At 49.3% G+C, this 17,056-nt stretch overlaps 1 protein-coding gene across 4 annotated transcripts in view; it reads right to left on the bottom strand.

The window, feature by feature from the left end:
- The window catches only part of Phrf1 (PHD and ring finger domains 1), a 32,399-nt gene extending 24,906 nt beyond the window's left edge, over positions 1 to 7,493 (bottom strand). For 3 of the 4 annotated variants that reach the window (XM_075972729.1, XM_075972731.1, XM_075972732.1), the window contains exons 1-3: positions 7,375 to 7,493; positions 4,762 to 4,877; positions 3,304 to 3,426 (exon numbers count right to left, since the gene is read on the bottom strand). In XM_075972729.1, coding sequence (XP_075828844.1) covers positions 3,304 to 3,426; positions 4,762 to 4,855 — 217 coding nt within the window. In that variant the 5' untranslated portion in view covers positions 4,856 to 4,877; positions 7,375 to 7,493. The remainder of the gene's footprint in view (positions 1 to 3,303; positions 3,427 to 4,761; positions 4,878 to 7,374) is intronic. The other variant, XM_075972730.1, reaches the window with a different exon arrangement.
- Between the last annotated feature and the right edge of the window lie 9,563 nt (positions 7,494 to 17,056).

Raw genomic sequence — 17,056 nt, 5'->3', positions numbered from 1 at the left:
GTGGAACTGTTAGGGAAGGATTAGGAGGTGTGTCCTCAGTGGAAGAAATGCGTTACTGGGAGCAGGCTTTGAAATTTCTTTTTTTTTTTTCTGTTTTCTATTTATTTATTTATTTATTTATTTATTTATTTATTTATTTATTTATTTATTTATTTATTTATTTATTTATTTATTTATTATGTGTCTGTGTGTATGCCTGCAGGCCTGAAGAGGGCACCAGACCTCATTACAGATGGTTGTCAGCCACCATGTGGTTGCTGGGAATTGAACTCAGGACCTTTGGAAGAGCAGGCAATGCTCTTAACCTCTGAGCCATCTCTCCAGCCCCAGGCTTTGTAATTTCAAAAGACGTCCATCATTACCCAGTGTCTTTCTCTGCTTCATGGTTATATTTCAAAAGGTGAGCTCTCAGCTACTGCTCCAGTCCCATGCCTACCTGCCTACTACCCTGTTCCCCACTTTGGGCTCTAACCCTCTGAACTGTAAGCCCCAACTTCTATTAATATTAATGAAGTCTTCTATTAATTGCCTTGAGAAAAATAATTAAAACAATATCCGTGGGAAGTGCTAAAGCGTGTTAGTATCAACAGTGCAGTAGGCAGCTAGCCTGGACAGAGTCTCCAAGAATGCCAGGGCCCAAACAGTGTCCATTCTGAAAAGAGACAGGATTGGTGAGCAGAGGAACTGTGGAAGGCTCTGTTCACTCAAAATAATCCACACATGCTGCAATAACTGACACCGTTGGGAGAGCTAGAAAACATGAGTACTGAGTATGAGGAATCAGTCATCCACATTTCTCAGAACAAGATATTAAGAGATTAATACTATGCAAATTGGGAAAGACGCCAACAGAAGCAAAGCAGGTCCACCTTAGCAGCAGGACACAGTGTGGGAACCAGAGACGGGCACTAGGAACACATAGGCCTTTTCCTACCCTTCACAATGCTCAGCTGAGGCTTCAGGCTCTACATCATCTGTTCCTCACCAATCAATACTCTGCTCCCACCTCCACAATGGTGGGACATTTTTCTCAACTGAGATTCTCTCTATTCTTTTTTGGTTTTTTGAGACAGGGTTTCTCTGTAGCTTTGGAGCCTGTCCTGGCACTAGCTCTAATAGACCGGGTTGACCTTGAACTCACAGAGATCCGCCTGCCTCCCAAGTGCTGGGATTAAAGGCGTGTGCCACTACCAACCAGCCCAAAGATTCTATTCTAAGACAGCCCTTCTGTTCTCTGCTCACCAATCCTATCTCTTTCCAGAATGGACTCTGGCATTTGCGCCCTGGCGTTCTTGGAGATGCTATCTTTAGAAGCACCTGGTTTCCAGGCTAACTGCCTACTACACAGTTGGTACTAGCACTTGTTGGCACCTCCCTTGGATACTGTTTTAGCTACTTTTCTGTTTCTGTGAGAAAGGCATATGGTTAGCTCCTGCCCATTATGCTGTGGCTTAGATATGTCTTTCTCTAAAACCTTTTTACGTCCAACTGTTGAAGTTCCTCACATCCCCAGTATCACACTCTGGGCATCTATCCCTGATTGCTGCTCTACAGCTGGTCTCTACCACTAGATGATGAGCTCTGGAATACCAGGAATCCTGGCTCAGTGAGTCCCGCCTCCAATCTCGTCTATAATCAGTTTCTGGTGCAGCCTGCTCTGACAGTCCAGCTGAGAATAGGACAAGCCTACCTCAGTGCTGGAAACAGGTACATCTGTGACTTTAACCAAGGACAGACATACTCTCTAGTCTACACTCAGAATTAGAACAGCACACACACACCCCTCTGGCCAGGCATAGTAGTAACATGCCTCTAATTCTAGTTGTTTAGGAGGCTAATGCAGAAAAATTGCCAAGAATTTGAGGCCAGCTTTGGCTATAGAGTGAGGCAGTCAGTATAATTACAAAGTTACCAATCAGTTCTACTCCTTTATGATGAGTACTGTCCCACTTATAATGGTTACCTTTCTGGAACATTCTAACATTGACAGCTTTAGGCATCTAATCAAAGGCTGATATCCAGGTGATAGTAGGTACTTTGGGATTGTGACCTCCTGGCTTCAGGACCACGTCAGAAGGAAACCTGAAGAGACCAGAATTCTGATCCAATTGAGCCCTTTGCTTGTGTGCTGGTTAGTTTTATGTCAACTTGACACAAGCCAGATTCATTTGGGAAGAGAGAACCTCAGTTGAGAAAATGTCTGACCAGACTGTCCTATGGACAAGACTGTGGGGCATTTTCTTTATTGATGATGTGGAAGGGCTCAGTTCACTGTGGGGAGTGTCACCTCTGGGCTGGTTGTCCTGCCTGCTATAAGAAAGCAGACTGAACCAACTCTAGCGAACAAGCCAGTAAACAGCATTCCTCCATATCCTTTTATAAATAAGTTACTGACTTGAGTTTCTGGCCTGACATCCTTAGATGATAGATTACAAACCATAAGATGAAATTAAACCGTTTCCTCCCCAGGTTGCTTTAGGACATGGTATTTTATTTCAGCAATAGAAACCCTAACTAAGACACTTTGAAAAAGGTGGCCATAGGTGGGTGGGGCCAAACCAACCACATAGAGTCCTCATAGGCTACCCTTAGCCAGGGTGGCCATGAAGGCTTTTCAGAGGTGTGCCATTCAAGCACTGTTCTTTGCAGAAGTTTAAAGTTACAAACTTTCACCAGTGTACATAAGCCTGGGATTTCTTAATAATGCTACACAATGAGCTTGTTGAATGAGCAGAGAACAAGCCACAAGATGGGGACTAACACGCTATGTCCTAAAGGAGGTCCCAGGCTGTATGCCCTTTATGGCATGTTAAGCTGTCCCAGACATGGATAATGCTAGTAACTGGCCCTTGTGAGATAAGCAGGGGCTACCAAGACCTCCTGCTCATCATCTTAGAATTCCAGTCTATCCAGATCATCCCACAGTTTATGCCGCTCAATGTTCTGAAGAGATACCCACAGGATCCTATTACTAAACTAAACTTCAAGACTAAAAACCACAGATGAGCAGTGGTGGCACACACCTTTAATCCCAGCACTCAGGAGGCAGAGGCAGGTGAGAATCTTTTGAGTTCAAGCCCAGCCTGGTCTACAGAGCGAGTTCCAGGACAGCTAAGGCTACACAGAGAAACCCTGTCTTGAAAAATTAAAAGGGGGGGAAAAAACCTAAAAGCACTAAAAACTGTAGCAGGAGTCAGTTGTTCCAGTGGTGACAACCACTGTTGACGGCTGTGGATGGTCTAACGTAAGCTGTCTCCTCACTAGGAAATTCATGGGGACTGGCTCAAATGCCAACCATCTTACCAGATCTATCTTCTGGGTCTTCCTCCTCAGACAGACCCTCTGTGTCCTCCCCATCTGTGTCATCTTCATGCTCACTACCTGTATCATCTTCAGAGTCTCCACTGTGGCCATTGCTGCTTTCTTCTAGATCACAAAGTGAAAAGCACAGGCCTGTGAGGGCATCATCACAAACCAAGCATCAAAGGGCCAGAACTGCTCTAGGAATGGACAGGTAACTATAAGGAACTGTCAGGCTACCAGAGCGGGGGTGGAGATGTTAGAGAGGCATATGATGGGCAAATGAGCCCTCTTACTCTGCACTTATGCTGTCTGTATTAAAAATAAGACACAGTGGCTTGGAATACAGTTCAGCTGGTAGAGTGTGCCCAGCATGATCAAGCCCCAGGTTTCTATCTCCAGCACCACACAAAACTGGGTACAGTGGTACACATCTGTTACCCTAGCACTTTGAGAGGTAGAGGCAGAAGAATCAGGAGCTCAAGATTATCCTTACATATACATCAAGTCAAAGGCCAGAATGGGATACATGAAACCAATCAAAAACAAAAACGAACAAACAAAATGTAATCCCTATAGTCTGAAGGATTGCTGTTCAAGGCCAGCCTATGCTACATAGCAAGACCCTATTTCAAAAAACATAGATTACAGCTCAGCAGTAGACTCTTTCTTACCAAGCATGCACAAGGCCTTAGGTTCCATCCCTAATACCTCCTCCCCCACAAAAAAAAAAACAAAAACAAAAAAACAAAATACCCACAATGACTTGATTGTGGTTTTACCACAATCTACAAGCCATTTGGGAGATTGAGGTGAGCTGATCACAGTAAGTCTTAAAGTTCAAGGACAGTCTGGACCACACAGACACCATTTCAAAAACAAGACAATACAAAAAAGCCAAACAAAAAGACAAAAAGAACAAATGTAACTATAACTTAATCAACGATTTATTTTTAAAAGATTTTATTTAGTTTAGTTGGGTAGTTGTGATGTATGTCTTTAATCTCAGTACTCAGGAACTAAGGAGGCAGAAGCAGGCGATCTCTCTGAGTTTGAGGCCAGCCTTATCTACAGAGCGAATTCTAGGACAGGCTCCAAAGCTAAACATGAAAACCCTGTCTTCGGGAAAAAAAAGATCTTAATTTTATTTTCATGTGCACTGGTGTTTTGTCTGCATTCATGTCTATGTGAGGGTGTCGTATCCTGTCACTGGAGTTATAGACAGTTGTGAGCTGCCATGTGGGTGCTGGGAATTAAATCCGGGTCCTCTGGAAGAGCAGTCAACTGCTCTTAAGCACCAGGCCATTCCTCCAGCCCCTCAAAAGTTTTTTTGTAAAGGTTAAAAGTGAAAGCTGACATTCAAGCTTCCAGGAGGAGCAAACAACCTGGAAAAAGTAGCAACCTGGAGAAAGTACCAAGTGCTAATCCTCTGCAGACACCCTGCCAACAGTGGGGACTTACCAGCATCACTGGTCAGTTCTGAGGGGCCAACTCGTGAGGGTCCACCTGGTCCAGGGCTGTGAGCCACATGCTCATCCAAACTGTCGTCATCCATGTCTACACATTGGAGTTTACCTCTGAAAGAGACCAGAGCCAAATAACTCCCAACTTCCTTGGCTACAGAGTCCCCTCCGAAAGGTAACTTCCCTGGTGCCTCGAGCATCGCCACACATGTGTAATTTTATCTGTGAGACGTAATACACAGGATCCTAGCCATAAAGCTATTTGCAAATATAAAAAAATAAAAACATGGGCTGGAGAGATGGCTCAGTGGTTAAGAGCATTGCCTGCTCTTCCAAAGGTCCTGAGTTCAATTCCCAGCAACCACATGGTGGCTTACAACCATCTGTAATGGGGTCTGGTGCCCTCTTCTGGCTTGCAGACATACACACAGACAGAATATTGTATACATAACAAATAAATAAATATTTAAAAAAAAATAAAAACATATAGCTGGGCAGTGGTGGTGTATGTCTTTAATCCCAGTATTCAGCAGGCAGAGGTAGGTGGATCTCTGGAGTTCAAGCCCCAGCCCGGTTTACAGAGTGAGTTCTAAGATGGGCAGAGCTAAAAACAAACCAAAAACAATAAAGATATAAAATGTTTTTATAATACAAGACACTAATATCCTCATACAAAGAAAAGTGACTCGTTTCCAGAACAAGATTAAAAAACAAGATTTTAATTCCTAAGGACTAGCAAAATTTTCACTTGAGCATTCCTGTGAAGTCCTAAAGATGAGTCAAATGGACCTCTGAGCTGAGACAGAGCAGTGCTTTTCAACTGAGAGCAGGCCATCACAAGGACTCCAGTGAGGAGTAGCCCATTTGCTTGCTGCCACCAAGTGGGCACGTCACTACTGGCCAATGTTGGCCCACTGGCCTCTGCTCAGCTGGCTACCATCAGATTATAAAACTCAAATGAAGTTCCTAGGGACTACGGCATTCCGTGGCCTAGGCTGAAAGGCAGAAGATGCTGTGGCTTTCCCTCTCCTGACTTCTCTGTGGGAACACCTATTAGTCCTCCCTTGCAAGCCACTGTTAACAACGATGTGGAATACCTGGATAAAAGACTTCGTGTCATTAGACACGACCTTCCTTGTGTACCAAGCTCTCAAACTTTGGTTTTCCCAAATAAGAACCTATCCATATACATGGTCTTTCCTCATCAATGATATTCACCTCTTTCCCCAGTCACTTACAGAGGAAGCACTTCCCACAGGGAATTCATTCAAGAATTCACCAGCCTATGCCATGGTACATGCCTTCCTCCAAGCCTAGTATCCACAGTGGGAAGGAGAAAAAAAAAAAGAACCCCAAACACAGCATAAAGACGCTGAAAGGCAGGCTTGAGATAGGGGTCTCACTTCTGGTTCCTACAGGTCCAAGCTTACTTGTCCCATCAGCCTCAAGAGAACACATGGGCTGTACGTTCAAAGGTACAGGGAAAAGTGCAACCTTTCTCTACATGGACAAAGGCCAGATCAGGGCCAGGACTGCCAAGGCCCAGTAGAGAGCTGATGTTCTCTAAACAATGAGGGCATGCTAACTTGAACGTCAATGGTCACACGTTGCTACTGGATGTGAAAGGAAAGGCAACAAGAGTTTTGATACACTATCTTACTTTTACCTGATGCTTGGTGAATTTATCAAGTTGGAACAGAGTCCTGGCCACAGACTCCTGTGAAACACCGCCTCTTAAATAAAAAGACAGATTGAGACACAGAGATACAAAGCTATGGCCCGTCTAGGACGGTGACCTCTTTCCTATGGGATGACTCAGAGCACGGCTCCGGTTCTCAGAGAAGAGGACCTATTTAACTAACTCTGTGAACCTCAGCATACAACTCTAGGCTGAGAGCCACAGCCTGCGGTTTTCACTCAACAGTCTTCCCAAAAGAGTGAAAACCGAGGGGTCGACGGAAAGAACGAACTGCTGAGCTACAAGTCAAGCCCAATCTCAAACTCAGAGCCAAAATGACCAGACACGTTACTGATTTTTTTTGTTGTTGTTGTGGAGTACTACTCTCGAAGATACGATGGGGCAACACGGGTCTCAGATACAGGACAGAGGATATAGAAGGTTTAACAGAGCAATGTTGACTCTGCCACTCTGCAGCAATGTACCACTGACAACTGACTACATCTTTCGGAACTCTGACGGTAAAACCCGAGCGAACAGCGCTGCCTACTCGAGACCGCTGCGAGGGCTCTTCGAACTAAGGAATGTGATAACCGCGACACCAACCACAATTTGGTGCTGACCCGGACGAGGGCCATCAGGACAGAGAACAAGGTAGCTAGGGGTCACACCTTTCTCATGCACCAGGCCAGGTTCTCGCACCACCAGACAAGTGGCCAGCACCACGTCCAGGGACCTCCCGACCGCAGCCGGGCGTCCCGGGGCTTTGCTCGAGGCCTCGGCCGCCCTCCCGTCCTCCGGACCGACCCACGGCCAGCGCGAAGTAGGCCTCGCCCGCCCCGAAGGCCGCAGACAAAGCGCACGGCCACCGTAGGTTTACCGCGCGTACAGACGCGACGGGGGACACCAGGCCGGACGGGCTACCTCACTTACCCGGGAACCTCGCGTCTCCCTGACGCTCCCGGACGATCCCGCTTCCGTCCGAACGCGACCGCAACTAGGCCGACTGCAGCCGCGGCCGCGCGCTCCCCGACCCGGAAGTACACCGACACTCTTCCGGAACTTTCTGCCCTGCCCGTTGGTGGAAACTACTGAGGCCAAAACAGGGAGGAACCCGCCTCCGAGAATGTCTAGACGTCGGGACGGCCCCGTACCCTCGGAACAGTGACTATCTCAGGAGTACTGTCCGAGAGAGGAGACCGGTGTCTCGCAGGACATTTGCTGTCCGAGCTATCACAGTGTTCCGGGCCACGCTGTCCCCTCCACCCCAGGGCAATTGGTACGGTCCGACTCTCCGCCCACCGCCCAGATGGATGAGTGGCACCAGGGCCACGCCCCCTGCCGTCTCCGCCCCCGGCGGTCCCGCCCTCCCGTGAGTGCCATCTCCTGGCCGCAGTGCTTAGCCGCTGGCGGCGGCTGCCGAAGGGAACTCCAGAGGAAAGCTTCTGGTTATCTCTTGGGGCTTGTAACTCAGGATGAATTCTGTATATACGGTCTCCGCCGTTCCTTCAGTCCCGCGAGACGAGGCACAGTAAATCGTAAACACTGTAGAGAACTTAACTGTATGGTAGAGGTGATTAATAGACGGAATGGGACTAGAGTCTTCTACTCGCTAGTAAAACACTTTCTTGCCTAGCTTGCCTAAAGTCATGGGAGAAGGGAGAAAGTATGGCGCAAAGTAGGATTAGGGACAGAAATACGAGAGGACTGACCAGGGTGAATAAAGAGCTTAGAAGGACTGAGGAGGAAATTCGGACCACAAAAATGAGACTGACCTAGAGATTGAGGGGCTCAGAGGGCTGGGTCCTGATCAGGTGGCAGTACTGGCTCACTGGACTCCACTGTCCATTTTGTGGCTCAGGGACCATTGTGGTTTAGAAGGGAAGGCCTTTGATAGGAATAGAAGACAGAGATTGTGGATTTCCTGAGAAAGTGGACGGGAATGGGCAGGGAGAAGAGGAAGAATATGGAAATGGGAAGCTAGGGTATCCCCAGAGCGCAGAGGGACAAAAGGCCGCCTTGGAGATAAAATGTGGTAGTGGGGACCAGCACCACCTCATACCTCCAGTGCTAAGAGTGAGTCCGTATTCTGCAGAGGAATTTAAGGGTGAGGAACTGAAGAGAGCAAGGAGAGGAAAAGCAAACGCATGCATCGAGAAGGGACCCAGGACAGGGCATGGTGGTACACACCTTTAACTTCAGGCAGAGACAGGTGGATCTCTGTGAGTTCAAGGATAGCCTGATGTACATAGTAAGTTCCAGGACAGCTATGGCTACAAAGAAACCCTGTCTCTAAATAAATAAATACATAAATAAATAAATAAATAAATAAGGGACTTGGAGACTGGAGGTGTGGTTAGATTGGTAGAGTCCTTGACTAGCATACCCAGAGCCATGGCTGCATCCTCAGCACAAAATAAACCAGGCATGGTGGTGAGTGCTTGTAACAACAGCACTTGGGAAGTAGGCGCAGGAGTATCAGAAATCCAAGGTCATTACAGGGAGCTCATAAACATCCTTGGCTACTCATGAGACGCTAGTGCAAAAAAGATGGTGCTGGGAGTAAGGTAGGGGCTACTGAGACTCTGATAGTATTAGCCCTATCAAGGGGCGAGGCTGTCTGGATGAAGTATAGAGAACTTAGGGAGACTGAACAGGGAGGGAAAGCCAGAGCAGTCACTGCAGTAGATTTGCTGGGAAGGGAGAGATAAGTAGAAGTATCTGAGAAGAGATAACTCAAGGGAGTTCAAAGTGGGAGAAGCATCAATAGTGCTACTGTCTGGGGCTAGAGAGATGGCTCAGTGGTTAAGACTACTTGCTGCTCTTCCAGAAGACCAGAGTTCAATTCCCAGACCCACATGGTGGTGCAGCTTCAAGTCCAGCTCCAGGAGACTCAATGCCCCTGGTCTCTGAGGGCATGTGCACTCACGTGTGTGTACCCACATACCACCACACACAACTTATACACAATTGAAAATAATAAATTAAAAATATTGTTACTGGCAGAGTGCAAGGAAAGAAGGGTGGTGTCAAAGAGGGCCCCTCGGAACGAGTCCTCTCCTTTCTGTGGGAGAAACCCATGCACTTGTATCCAGACAGAAGGGATCTGGACTCAGGTACATCTGGTTATCAGTTGTGTAGCCTTGGGTGAGCTTCCTACCCTCTTTGTGTCTTAGTGTCCTTGTGTCTAAGATAAGGATGTTGATCATACTTGCTAGAGAGGCCACTGTGATGACTAGTTGGGAGAAAGCTTCATTTGGGGGTCCAGCATGTTAAAAAAGGGGGGCCTGGGAGGCCACCCTCACCCTGAACCAAACACCTCTTCCTCCCTCCCAGCTTGGCTCTCTACACATATTGGTCCCTCTGTAGAAACATTGCCTACCTGGTGAAGGTCATCAGATATAGGAGCGCCTGTAAACTCCCACTGAATCTCCTAGGAAGGGGGAAGACAGGCAGCCTATAAAGAACTAGAGCCCCCTTAGACAAAAGCCAGCCCCTTTCCCTCCCTCCGCAGCTGCCTTTGTTGGGGGAGGCAGCTGCGGGAAAAGAAAAACTGTTATAATAAGCAAATACAACCATAGCAAGGCATAAAGAACTCTTCCTCAGCATCTCTGAGCAGGACGCAACCTCTGCAGCCATGCCAAACCACTTATCATCAAGAACAGGGGAAGAGGTGTCTGTAGGGAGTGGCCCATGGCCAAACTGGGCCAAACCCAGCATAAATAGTACCTTTTTCTTTGGTTTATTTTGAGAAAGGGCCTCATGTAGTCCAAGCTGGCGTTAAACTTGCCATGTAGCCAAAGCCAGTCTTGAACTCCCAATTCTTCTGCCTCTACCTATAAAGTGCAGGTAACACAGGTATGGACCAACTATGGCCAGCCCTAGTACCTCTTGAGAACACAGACAAATATCTCTACATCCTACTTGCTGATATACTCCCCGCCCCCCGCCCCCCCCAAAAACCCTGGTGTTAGAAAACAACTTCTCATCCGTCCCCTACAGACGGCGGCGGCCAGCATAGTGGACTGTCATACATACCCTGCCCTCACATCAATGCTATGACCTACCTACATGGCTAACTGCATGGCTACCTAGTTGCCATGAATTTTCTACTGGCCGCTTCTCACATGTTCCTGCCAGTGCACACATCGGAATGCAACTTGCTCATCTAGACCTGTGTCAGGAGATACCTACTGGATTCCTAATGTTTGCTGGCACACACTGCTCCTATCTCTTGCATGAATAGACATAGAAATGGCATGCATGTTCTTGAATACATAGAAGAATGTAACTGGACAGTGTATTACCCCTATTCTGCCCAATCCAAATCAGCCTCTCTCAGAGGGTTTAGCCCTTCCCCTGTCATCTGAATACTAAGTAATGCAGAGCTGGGCGAACACAGCCTAGGCATTGCCAGCCACCACCGCCCGGCTGTCAAGGGATTTCTGAAGGAAGCTGAAGCAAGGGCAGTGTTGAGTGTGATCTGGTGAGAACAAGGGATTTGGCCGGGCAGCACTTGGGAGGCAGAAGCAGGCGGATCTCTGTGAGTCCGAGGCCAGCCTGGTCTACAAGAGCTAGTTTCCAGGACAGGCTCCAAAGCTACCGAGAAACCCTGTCTCGAAACTCCATGATGAAGAGACAAGGAGCTGCCTCCTCAGACCAGGCAAGCAGTTGTGTTCTTTGACTACAAATCAGGTTGCTAAAAGAAACAGCATTTATTTTCAGATTCTGGGTACCAGATGTTGGAGTTCAAGCCAGGCAGGGTGTGGGAAAATCTTGACTGCTTTCCTGAGTTGGGGGCTCCAGGTTTCCCTTGGCTCTGACAACATCACTTTTCCTTGTGGACTTTCCTCTGTGTCGGTGTTCTCTCTATTGTCATTTGTGTCGTTGGATTGAGGGCCTCCCAGTTCATTCATAATGGTCTCAAAAATCCATCCTTGGCCTAGCATGCTGGAGTATACTTTGTTATTGTGTGTGTGTTGCCTTCAAGTTTGTCTGTTTACCACATGCATGTACCACAGAGGCCAGAAGAATATTTGATCTACTAGAATTGTAGTTATAGACAATTCTGATCAGCCACTGTGTAAGTGCTGGGAATTAAACCCAGGTCCTCTGGAAGAGGAGCAAGACCTCTCAACCACTGAGCCTTCTCTCCAGTCCTGGTATACATATTGATTGATTGATTGATTATGTATACAGTATTCTGTGTGTATGCCTGTAGGCCAGAAGAGGGCACCAGACCCCATTACAGATGGTTGTGAGACACCATGTGGTTGCTGGGAATTGAACTCAGGACCTTTGGTAGAGCAGGCAATGGTCTTAACCTCTGAGCCATCTCTCCAGCCCCTGGTATACACTTTTAATATTAGCACTTGGGAGTCAAAGGCAAGTGGATCTCTGTGAGTCTGAGGACAGCTAGTCTACATGGCGAGGTCCAGGTCAGTCAGGTACAATGAGACCCTGTCTAAAAATAATAAAATAAGGGGGAAAATCTTTCCCTTAACCATCTACAAAGACATCCCACACACACACACTTTTTTTTTTTTTTTGATTTTTCGAGACAGGGTTTCTCTGTAGCTTTGGTGCCTGTCCTGGAACTAGCTCTTGTAGACCAGGCTGGCCTCGAACTCACAGAGATCCGCCTGCCTCTGCCTCCCGAGTGCTGGGATTAAAGGCGTGCGCCACCACCGCCCGGCCCACACTTTTTTTTTTGCAAAGTCACAGTTATAGGCCATAAGTAATAGGACTTAGACACATATTTTGGATGGTACCATATACCCACCACAAAGGAAAATTAAGTAATACATTTCAGATAGGAAGTTCTGAGGCACATGTGGGAAACATCCTGGCAAAGCCAGCAAGGAACCGAGCTTCTCCCTCTCTCTTCCTAGTCCCTGACATCTGTCCTCTGAACCTAGGCCTTGCTTGCAAGACATGAACTTTTTCAGGATTCCCAATGACTTTTAGGAATTTTTTCAGGATCCACATGGTCCAAGTCTTGCTGACCCTTCAATCCCCCCCTCCCCCAAGGGAGGCCTGAAACCTACATCATATCCTTCTGCTTCTGCCTCTGATCAAGGTTACAGGGGTATAATCTCTCTACTGGGCTAACAGGGGTGCCATCAACATATCCAGCTTGATCCTTCAATTTCTGATCCTCTGTGGAAACTGAGTCAGCTCCTGGCTTCTCTGTGCTACATCCCTAGATGGCCACAATGCACAAGATTCTGCATTTGAATTTGTCCCCTGACTCCAAGCCCTTGAGCTCTGGCATGGGTCAGATACCTTCCTGATAGGGCCTCAGTACTTAGATGCCTAGGCTTGGTTTCTGGCAGCTGGCAGGCTCCAGCTTAGACTTTATGAGATTGAGGATATAGGAAGGCCAAAGAAACAGAGAGGACAAAAGCAGGGCAGAGGGTTGAAGGACAGGAGGCTGAGATGAGGAGGAGACTGACCCCTGAGCCAAGGACCAGGGTATCTGTGGTAGACAAAGGGGCCTTTTGGAGTTGCCTAGAGTAAGGAAGGGTTGTAAGGATATGAGGATGGTGTGGAAGATTGGTTGAGGAAGACAGGAAAGCAGAAAGAAAAAATGATCTCTGCTTCATAAGCAAAAGAACAGCGGCCGCATCTCGAGTGATTATGAGCTTTTAAATACCCCATGATTCCACAGGAACAACCTGGAGTGAGGGAGGTGTGGAGGGAGGGAAGTGAGTCTCTTTTGGCTGCACCCTCATCCCATCTCGTTGGCTCTCCTCCTAGGAGTCCGGTAACTGGCCTTGCTTATCCTAAGGAAGGTGACAGTTTCCCTAGGAGGCATGCTCGCTTATTTCTCAAAACATAGAAGCAAGCCCTCCGTGAGCCCAGCGCTCCGCGGGACTCTCCCTCCAGAGTTGGTCGCTTAGGTCGTGGCAAAGGCAATCTCCGGGCAGGTCAGCCAGAAACAGTCCCCTGCTCACTGCCAGACGGACCTACGTATCTTTGAAGATCTACAGGCGCTGGAGAAAAGCAGGGGCGTACGTGCCTCCCGAGGGCATGGTGTCCCTAGCCATCCAAGCCACTCCTGGGTCACTGCCAGGACTACGTGCGCCTGGAGTGTTGCGAGTTCCCGAAGAGAGGCTGTCCTTAGATTGGGCGAGGGATAACCGGTCCGCCCCAACATCAGGCTGGAAGGCGGGGCAGCCTCTTCTTTGCCTCAAAGGGTCCGCCTTGTCTATCCAGCTGTCTCTTCGCGCTGGGCCGATGAAGCACTCCACTGTCAGCAGCGGTCCCAACTTCAGGCCCAGTAGCAAGTGAGCCCGGACAGTACCACCGCTTGACGGACAGGGTACATGCCTTGGACTGTACCAACAACTAGCCACGGGGTTACGGCGAAGCCGTCCCGCAAGCCCCGCCCAGCAGGTGGCGGCCCCTCCCCAAGCCGACGTGCAGAAAGGAACGCGCCGGCCTCGCCCGCGAAGGGTTGCACGGCGGTGGGCGGGGAGTGCTGCCTCCCCCTCGTGTTCACTGGCTGCATCCCTGCAGGGTGGGCCCAACTTGACCGGTCATTGGCTGCAGGATAAATAATTTGCATATGGGCGGGGTAACTGGGCCCGATTGGGGCCCGCCTTGGGTGTGAGAGTGGCCTCCGCTGCCACTGAAGTTGATTCAAAGAGCTGGCGATGGCCCTGTGCCGGGGTCGCAGGTGAAACAGGATGGTTACAAGGTTGGCGGATGGGGGAGCGTCTTCGAGGCTGCCTTTCCCTGGGGGATATGGGGATTGGGCGGGACAAGAGAGGAGTGGCTCTGTTGTCCAAGTTGGAGGGAACGGAGGCGGGGATGGAGAAGGCGACCCCTCCACTTGCCCGCCAGCCGGGGCAGTTCTTCCAGGCTCAGGACAGCCACTGCCCACCGCACACTGCGTTGCTCCGGACCCACTGTGCGTGTGACAGCGGCTGATCTGTCCCTGGGCAGCGCGAACCCCTGGCCCTTCAGTGACCCGGGTCTGGCAGGCAGGCAGGCAGGCAGCACTGTGGGGAGGAGGAAGAGCACCTGGGTTCAGAGAGGCAGGGTAGCAGGCCATTAGGAGAGGCTTGCACCTACAGACAGGCCTGCGTGTGGGAGCACTCTGGGGCTTCTCTGCCCTTCACGTGTGTGGCTGAGGTTGGATCAGGTACCCTTTGGAGGAAACTTTCTTATGTGTATTGGGTTCGAGGCTGTGCAGACCCCAGAACAGCCACTTTCGAAGTCATCCAAGGAATCTCTGGGCAGATACAGGTGTGAACTTCAGTCAACAGGACCAGAGCCTAAGGACCCACCTCCCGAGGGCCACCTCTGGAACTTCCTACAGGAAGATAGCGAGTTTGAGTGCTTCTGCCTGTTTCTGCCATTCAGTGAGGGAGTACCATGGATCTCTCTGTGGGTTCCTGGGACAAGCAGGGATGCTCCTGCTATAGGTGCCCTCAAGTCCATCCTGAAGTGGAAAAGGACATCCAGGAAGCTATAGGCTACAGGCCTAGGATATCTTTAGCAGGTCCGGTCCCTGGAGATGGAGGAGCAGGCTTAGTCTAGACCTCTCCGGACTGACACTGGCTTCTGGAAGGGACTCTGTTTTGTCATCACAGTGGTATCAAACTCAGTGTTCCGCGGATAAGGGCAGACTTATGTGGCCTCTGGGTTGAGAAACTGCAAAGCTGACTCTTACTGCTTGCTGGACAACTACTTTCTGGGGAGATCCTCAGAACTAGGAGGAGACCTAGTAGGCCCTGACTTCTGGTTGGATTGCCCAGACAAGGAGACTGCCTACCACACACTGATAGCTGGTAAGGTCCTAACGTCACCCTTGTAGGGTAGCTCACTTAGCTAGGTCCTGCCCTGTCACGGACCAGACATTTGTGAGCAGCTTGTCTGTTCCTCACTTCAGCACACATCACACCATTGTTTCCAAAGTAAAGTTGCAAATTCCAAAGTAAACTTTTCATTAACTCAGAGGCTTGTCTGGTGATTCAAAGCAGTCTAGCGACTGTTTGGAGTACGGAAGTCTGTCCATTTGAAACAGCCATTGAGGAGTGGATCTCTACCGCCTTCCCCGTCAAAGCATAGTGGCTACGTGAAGAAGAGGGCTTGGTAGCTTCTTCAGTGCCACCAGCGACAGCGTACAAACTGGACCTGGCCTGGGCAGAGGCCTCAGGAGAAACGGGTGCTCGTCATGACACGGGAAACATGTGAAAAGACTCAACTGAGGAGGTTATGGCTTACCTCTGCCTAGCTTCCTGTGTCGGGTGGTCTCTGTGCACCCAGTAGACTGCGTGCTTAGCCTGGGAGATGAACCATGATGAGCTGAGGACCAGTGCCGAGAGGTCCATTCGGCTCTCCTGAGTGTGGGCAGGGCTTTAGGTTCAGGAGGCAGGTTCCTCAGACCCATCTTCCCACAAGGATATTGCCCTAGTGGCTTCTGCACTCTAGGACCTTCTGCTTGGCCCTGCCTATCTGGGGCCACGGGTCAGGCAGGTCTAGGCTGCAGCAGGCTCAGGCTGGAATGCAGACAGGAGTAGTCTGCAGGAAGTTGCGGCCTGCTGACACCAGATCAGGAGCCTCCCTCTGTTGCCTGGCCTCTCCCCTTCCCTGTTTCCTGCTTCAGGGAAGAATATGGTCTGTTGGGTGATGGCCATGCACGCCTTTAATCCCAGCACTTGGAAGGCAGAGGCAGGCAGACCTCTGAGTTTGAGGCCAGCCTAGTTTATAGAGTGAATTCCAGGACAGCCAATACTATACAAAAACAAAAAACAACAACAAAAGTCTTCCTTGTTCCTCCAGCACAGGAGTTCCATGTCCCTTTCAGTCGGCCCCAGAAGAAGTAGGGAGCACTAACTGTAGCTCAGGAGCCAGCAGGAGAGAAAGCTGAGCCATCCCAAATGTTCTCTTCAATATGGTATAAAGACCCTCATAATCTATGGTGTTCCTAACTTGTCACCCAATTCTACCCAAAGTTCTGATCCTCACAAAGATTTCTAGTCCCAGGAGCTCGGAACACCTGGCCTGCCTGGGTAACCAGGATTTTGGAAGAGGTCACTATCAGCTCTACAGCCAGAGCAGCAGCTGGGCTGGGCTGTGGAAGTGTTCCTGCCCCAATGTCAAGGCTGGAGGCTCATAAACAGGCTTCACACCCACTCTGGGAGGAGAGGGACAACCCCTACAATTCAATGCCCATATCCACCTTGAGGCTGGCAAAGTTTTCTAGGGAAAACTCCCTGGGCCTGGCCAACCCAGAAGTCACAGACTTGACCCAAGAGTTCAGGACTCGCCCCCACAAGTTCTCAGCAAACCTGACGGGCGGGTCTAGCTTGTCCAGGCATCCTCAGTTCCTGCTGCTGGTGGCACACAAGCCAAACAAGGAAAGTCAGGGAAGAAGGGTCCAGATAAAAACCAGCCCAGGGCTGAGCTGGCAGGCCTCACCAGGCTAGGGGTTACAAATAAACACCCCTAGGAACAACAGTCAGGACACAGGGCCCTGGGAGCCCCAGATTTGAACCCTACTGAGTACTGGCCTCTAAAAACACTACTTTCTCAGGAACCGCCATGTGGACAATTTCTGAACCACAGACTCTGCCCAGTGGTACAACTTCAGAACATACTTAAG

The sequence above is a fragment of the Microtus pennsylvanicus genome, chromosome 5 (genome assembly GCF_037038515.1).
Source record: "Microtus pennsylvanicus isolate mMicPen1 chromosome 5, mMicPen1.hap1, whole genome shotgun sequence".
Lineage (NCBI taxonomy): Eukaryota > Metazoa > Chordata > Mammalia > Rodentia > Cricetidae > Microtus > Microtus pennsylvanicus.
This window is presented reverse-complemented; position numbering and strand designations above follow the sequence as displayed.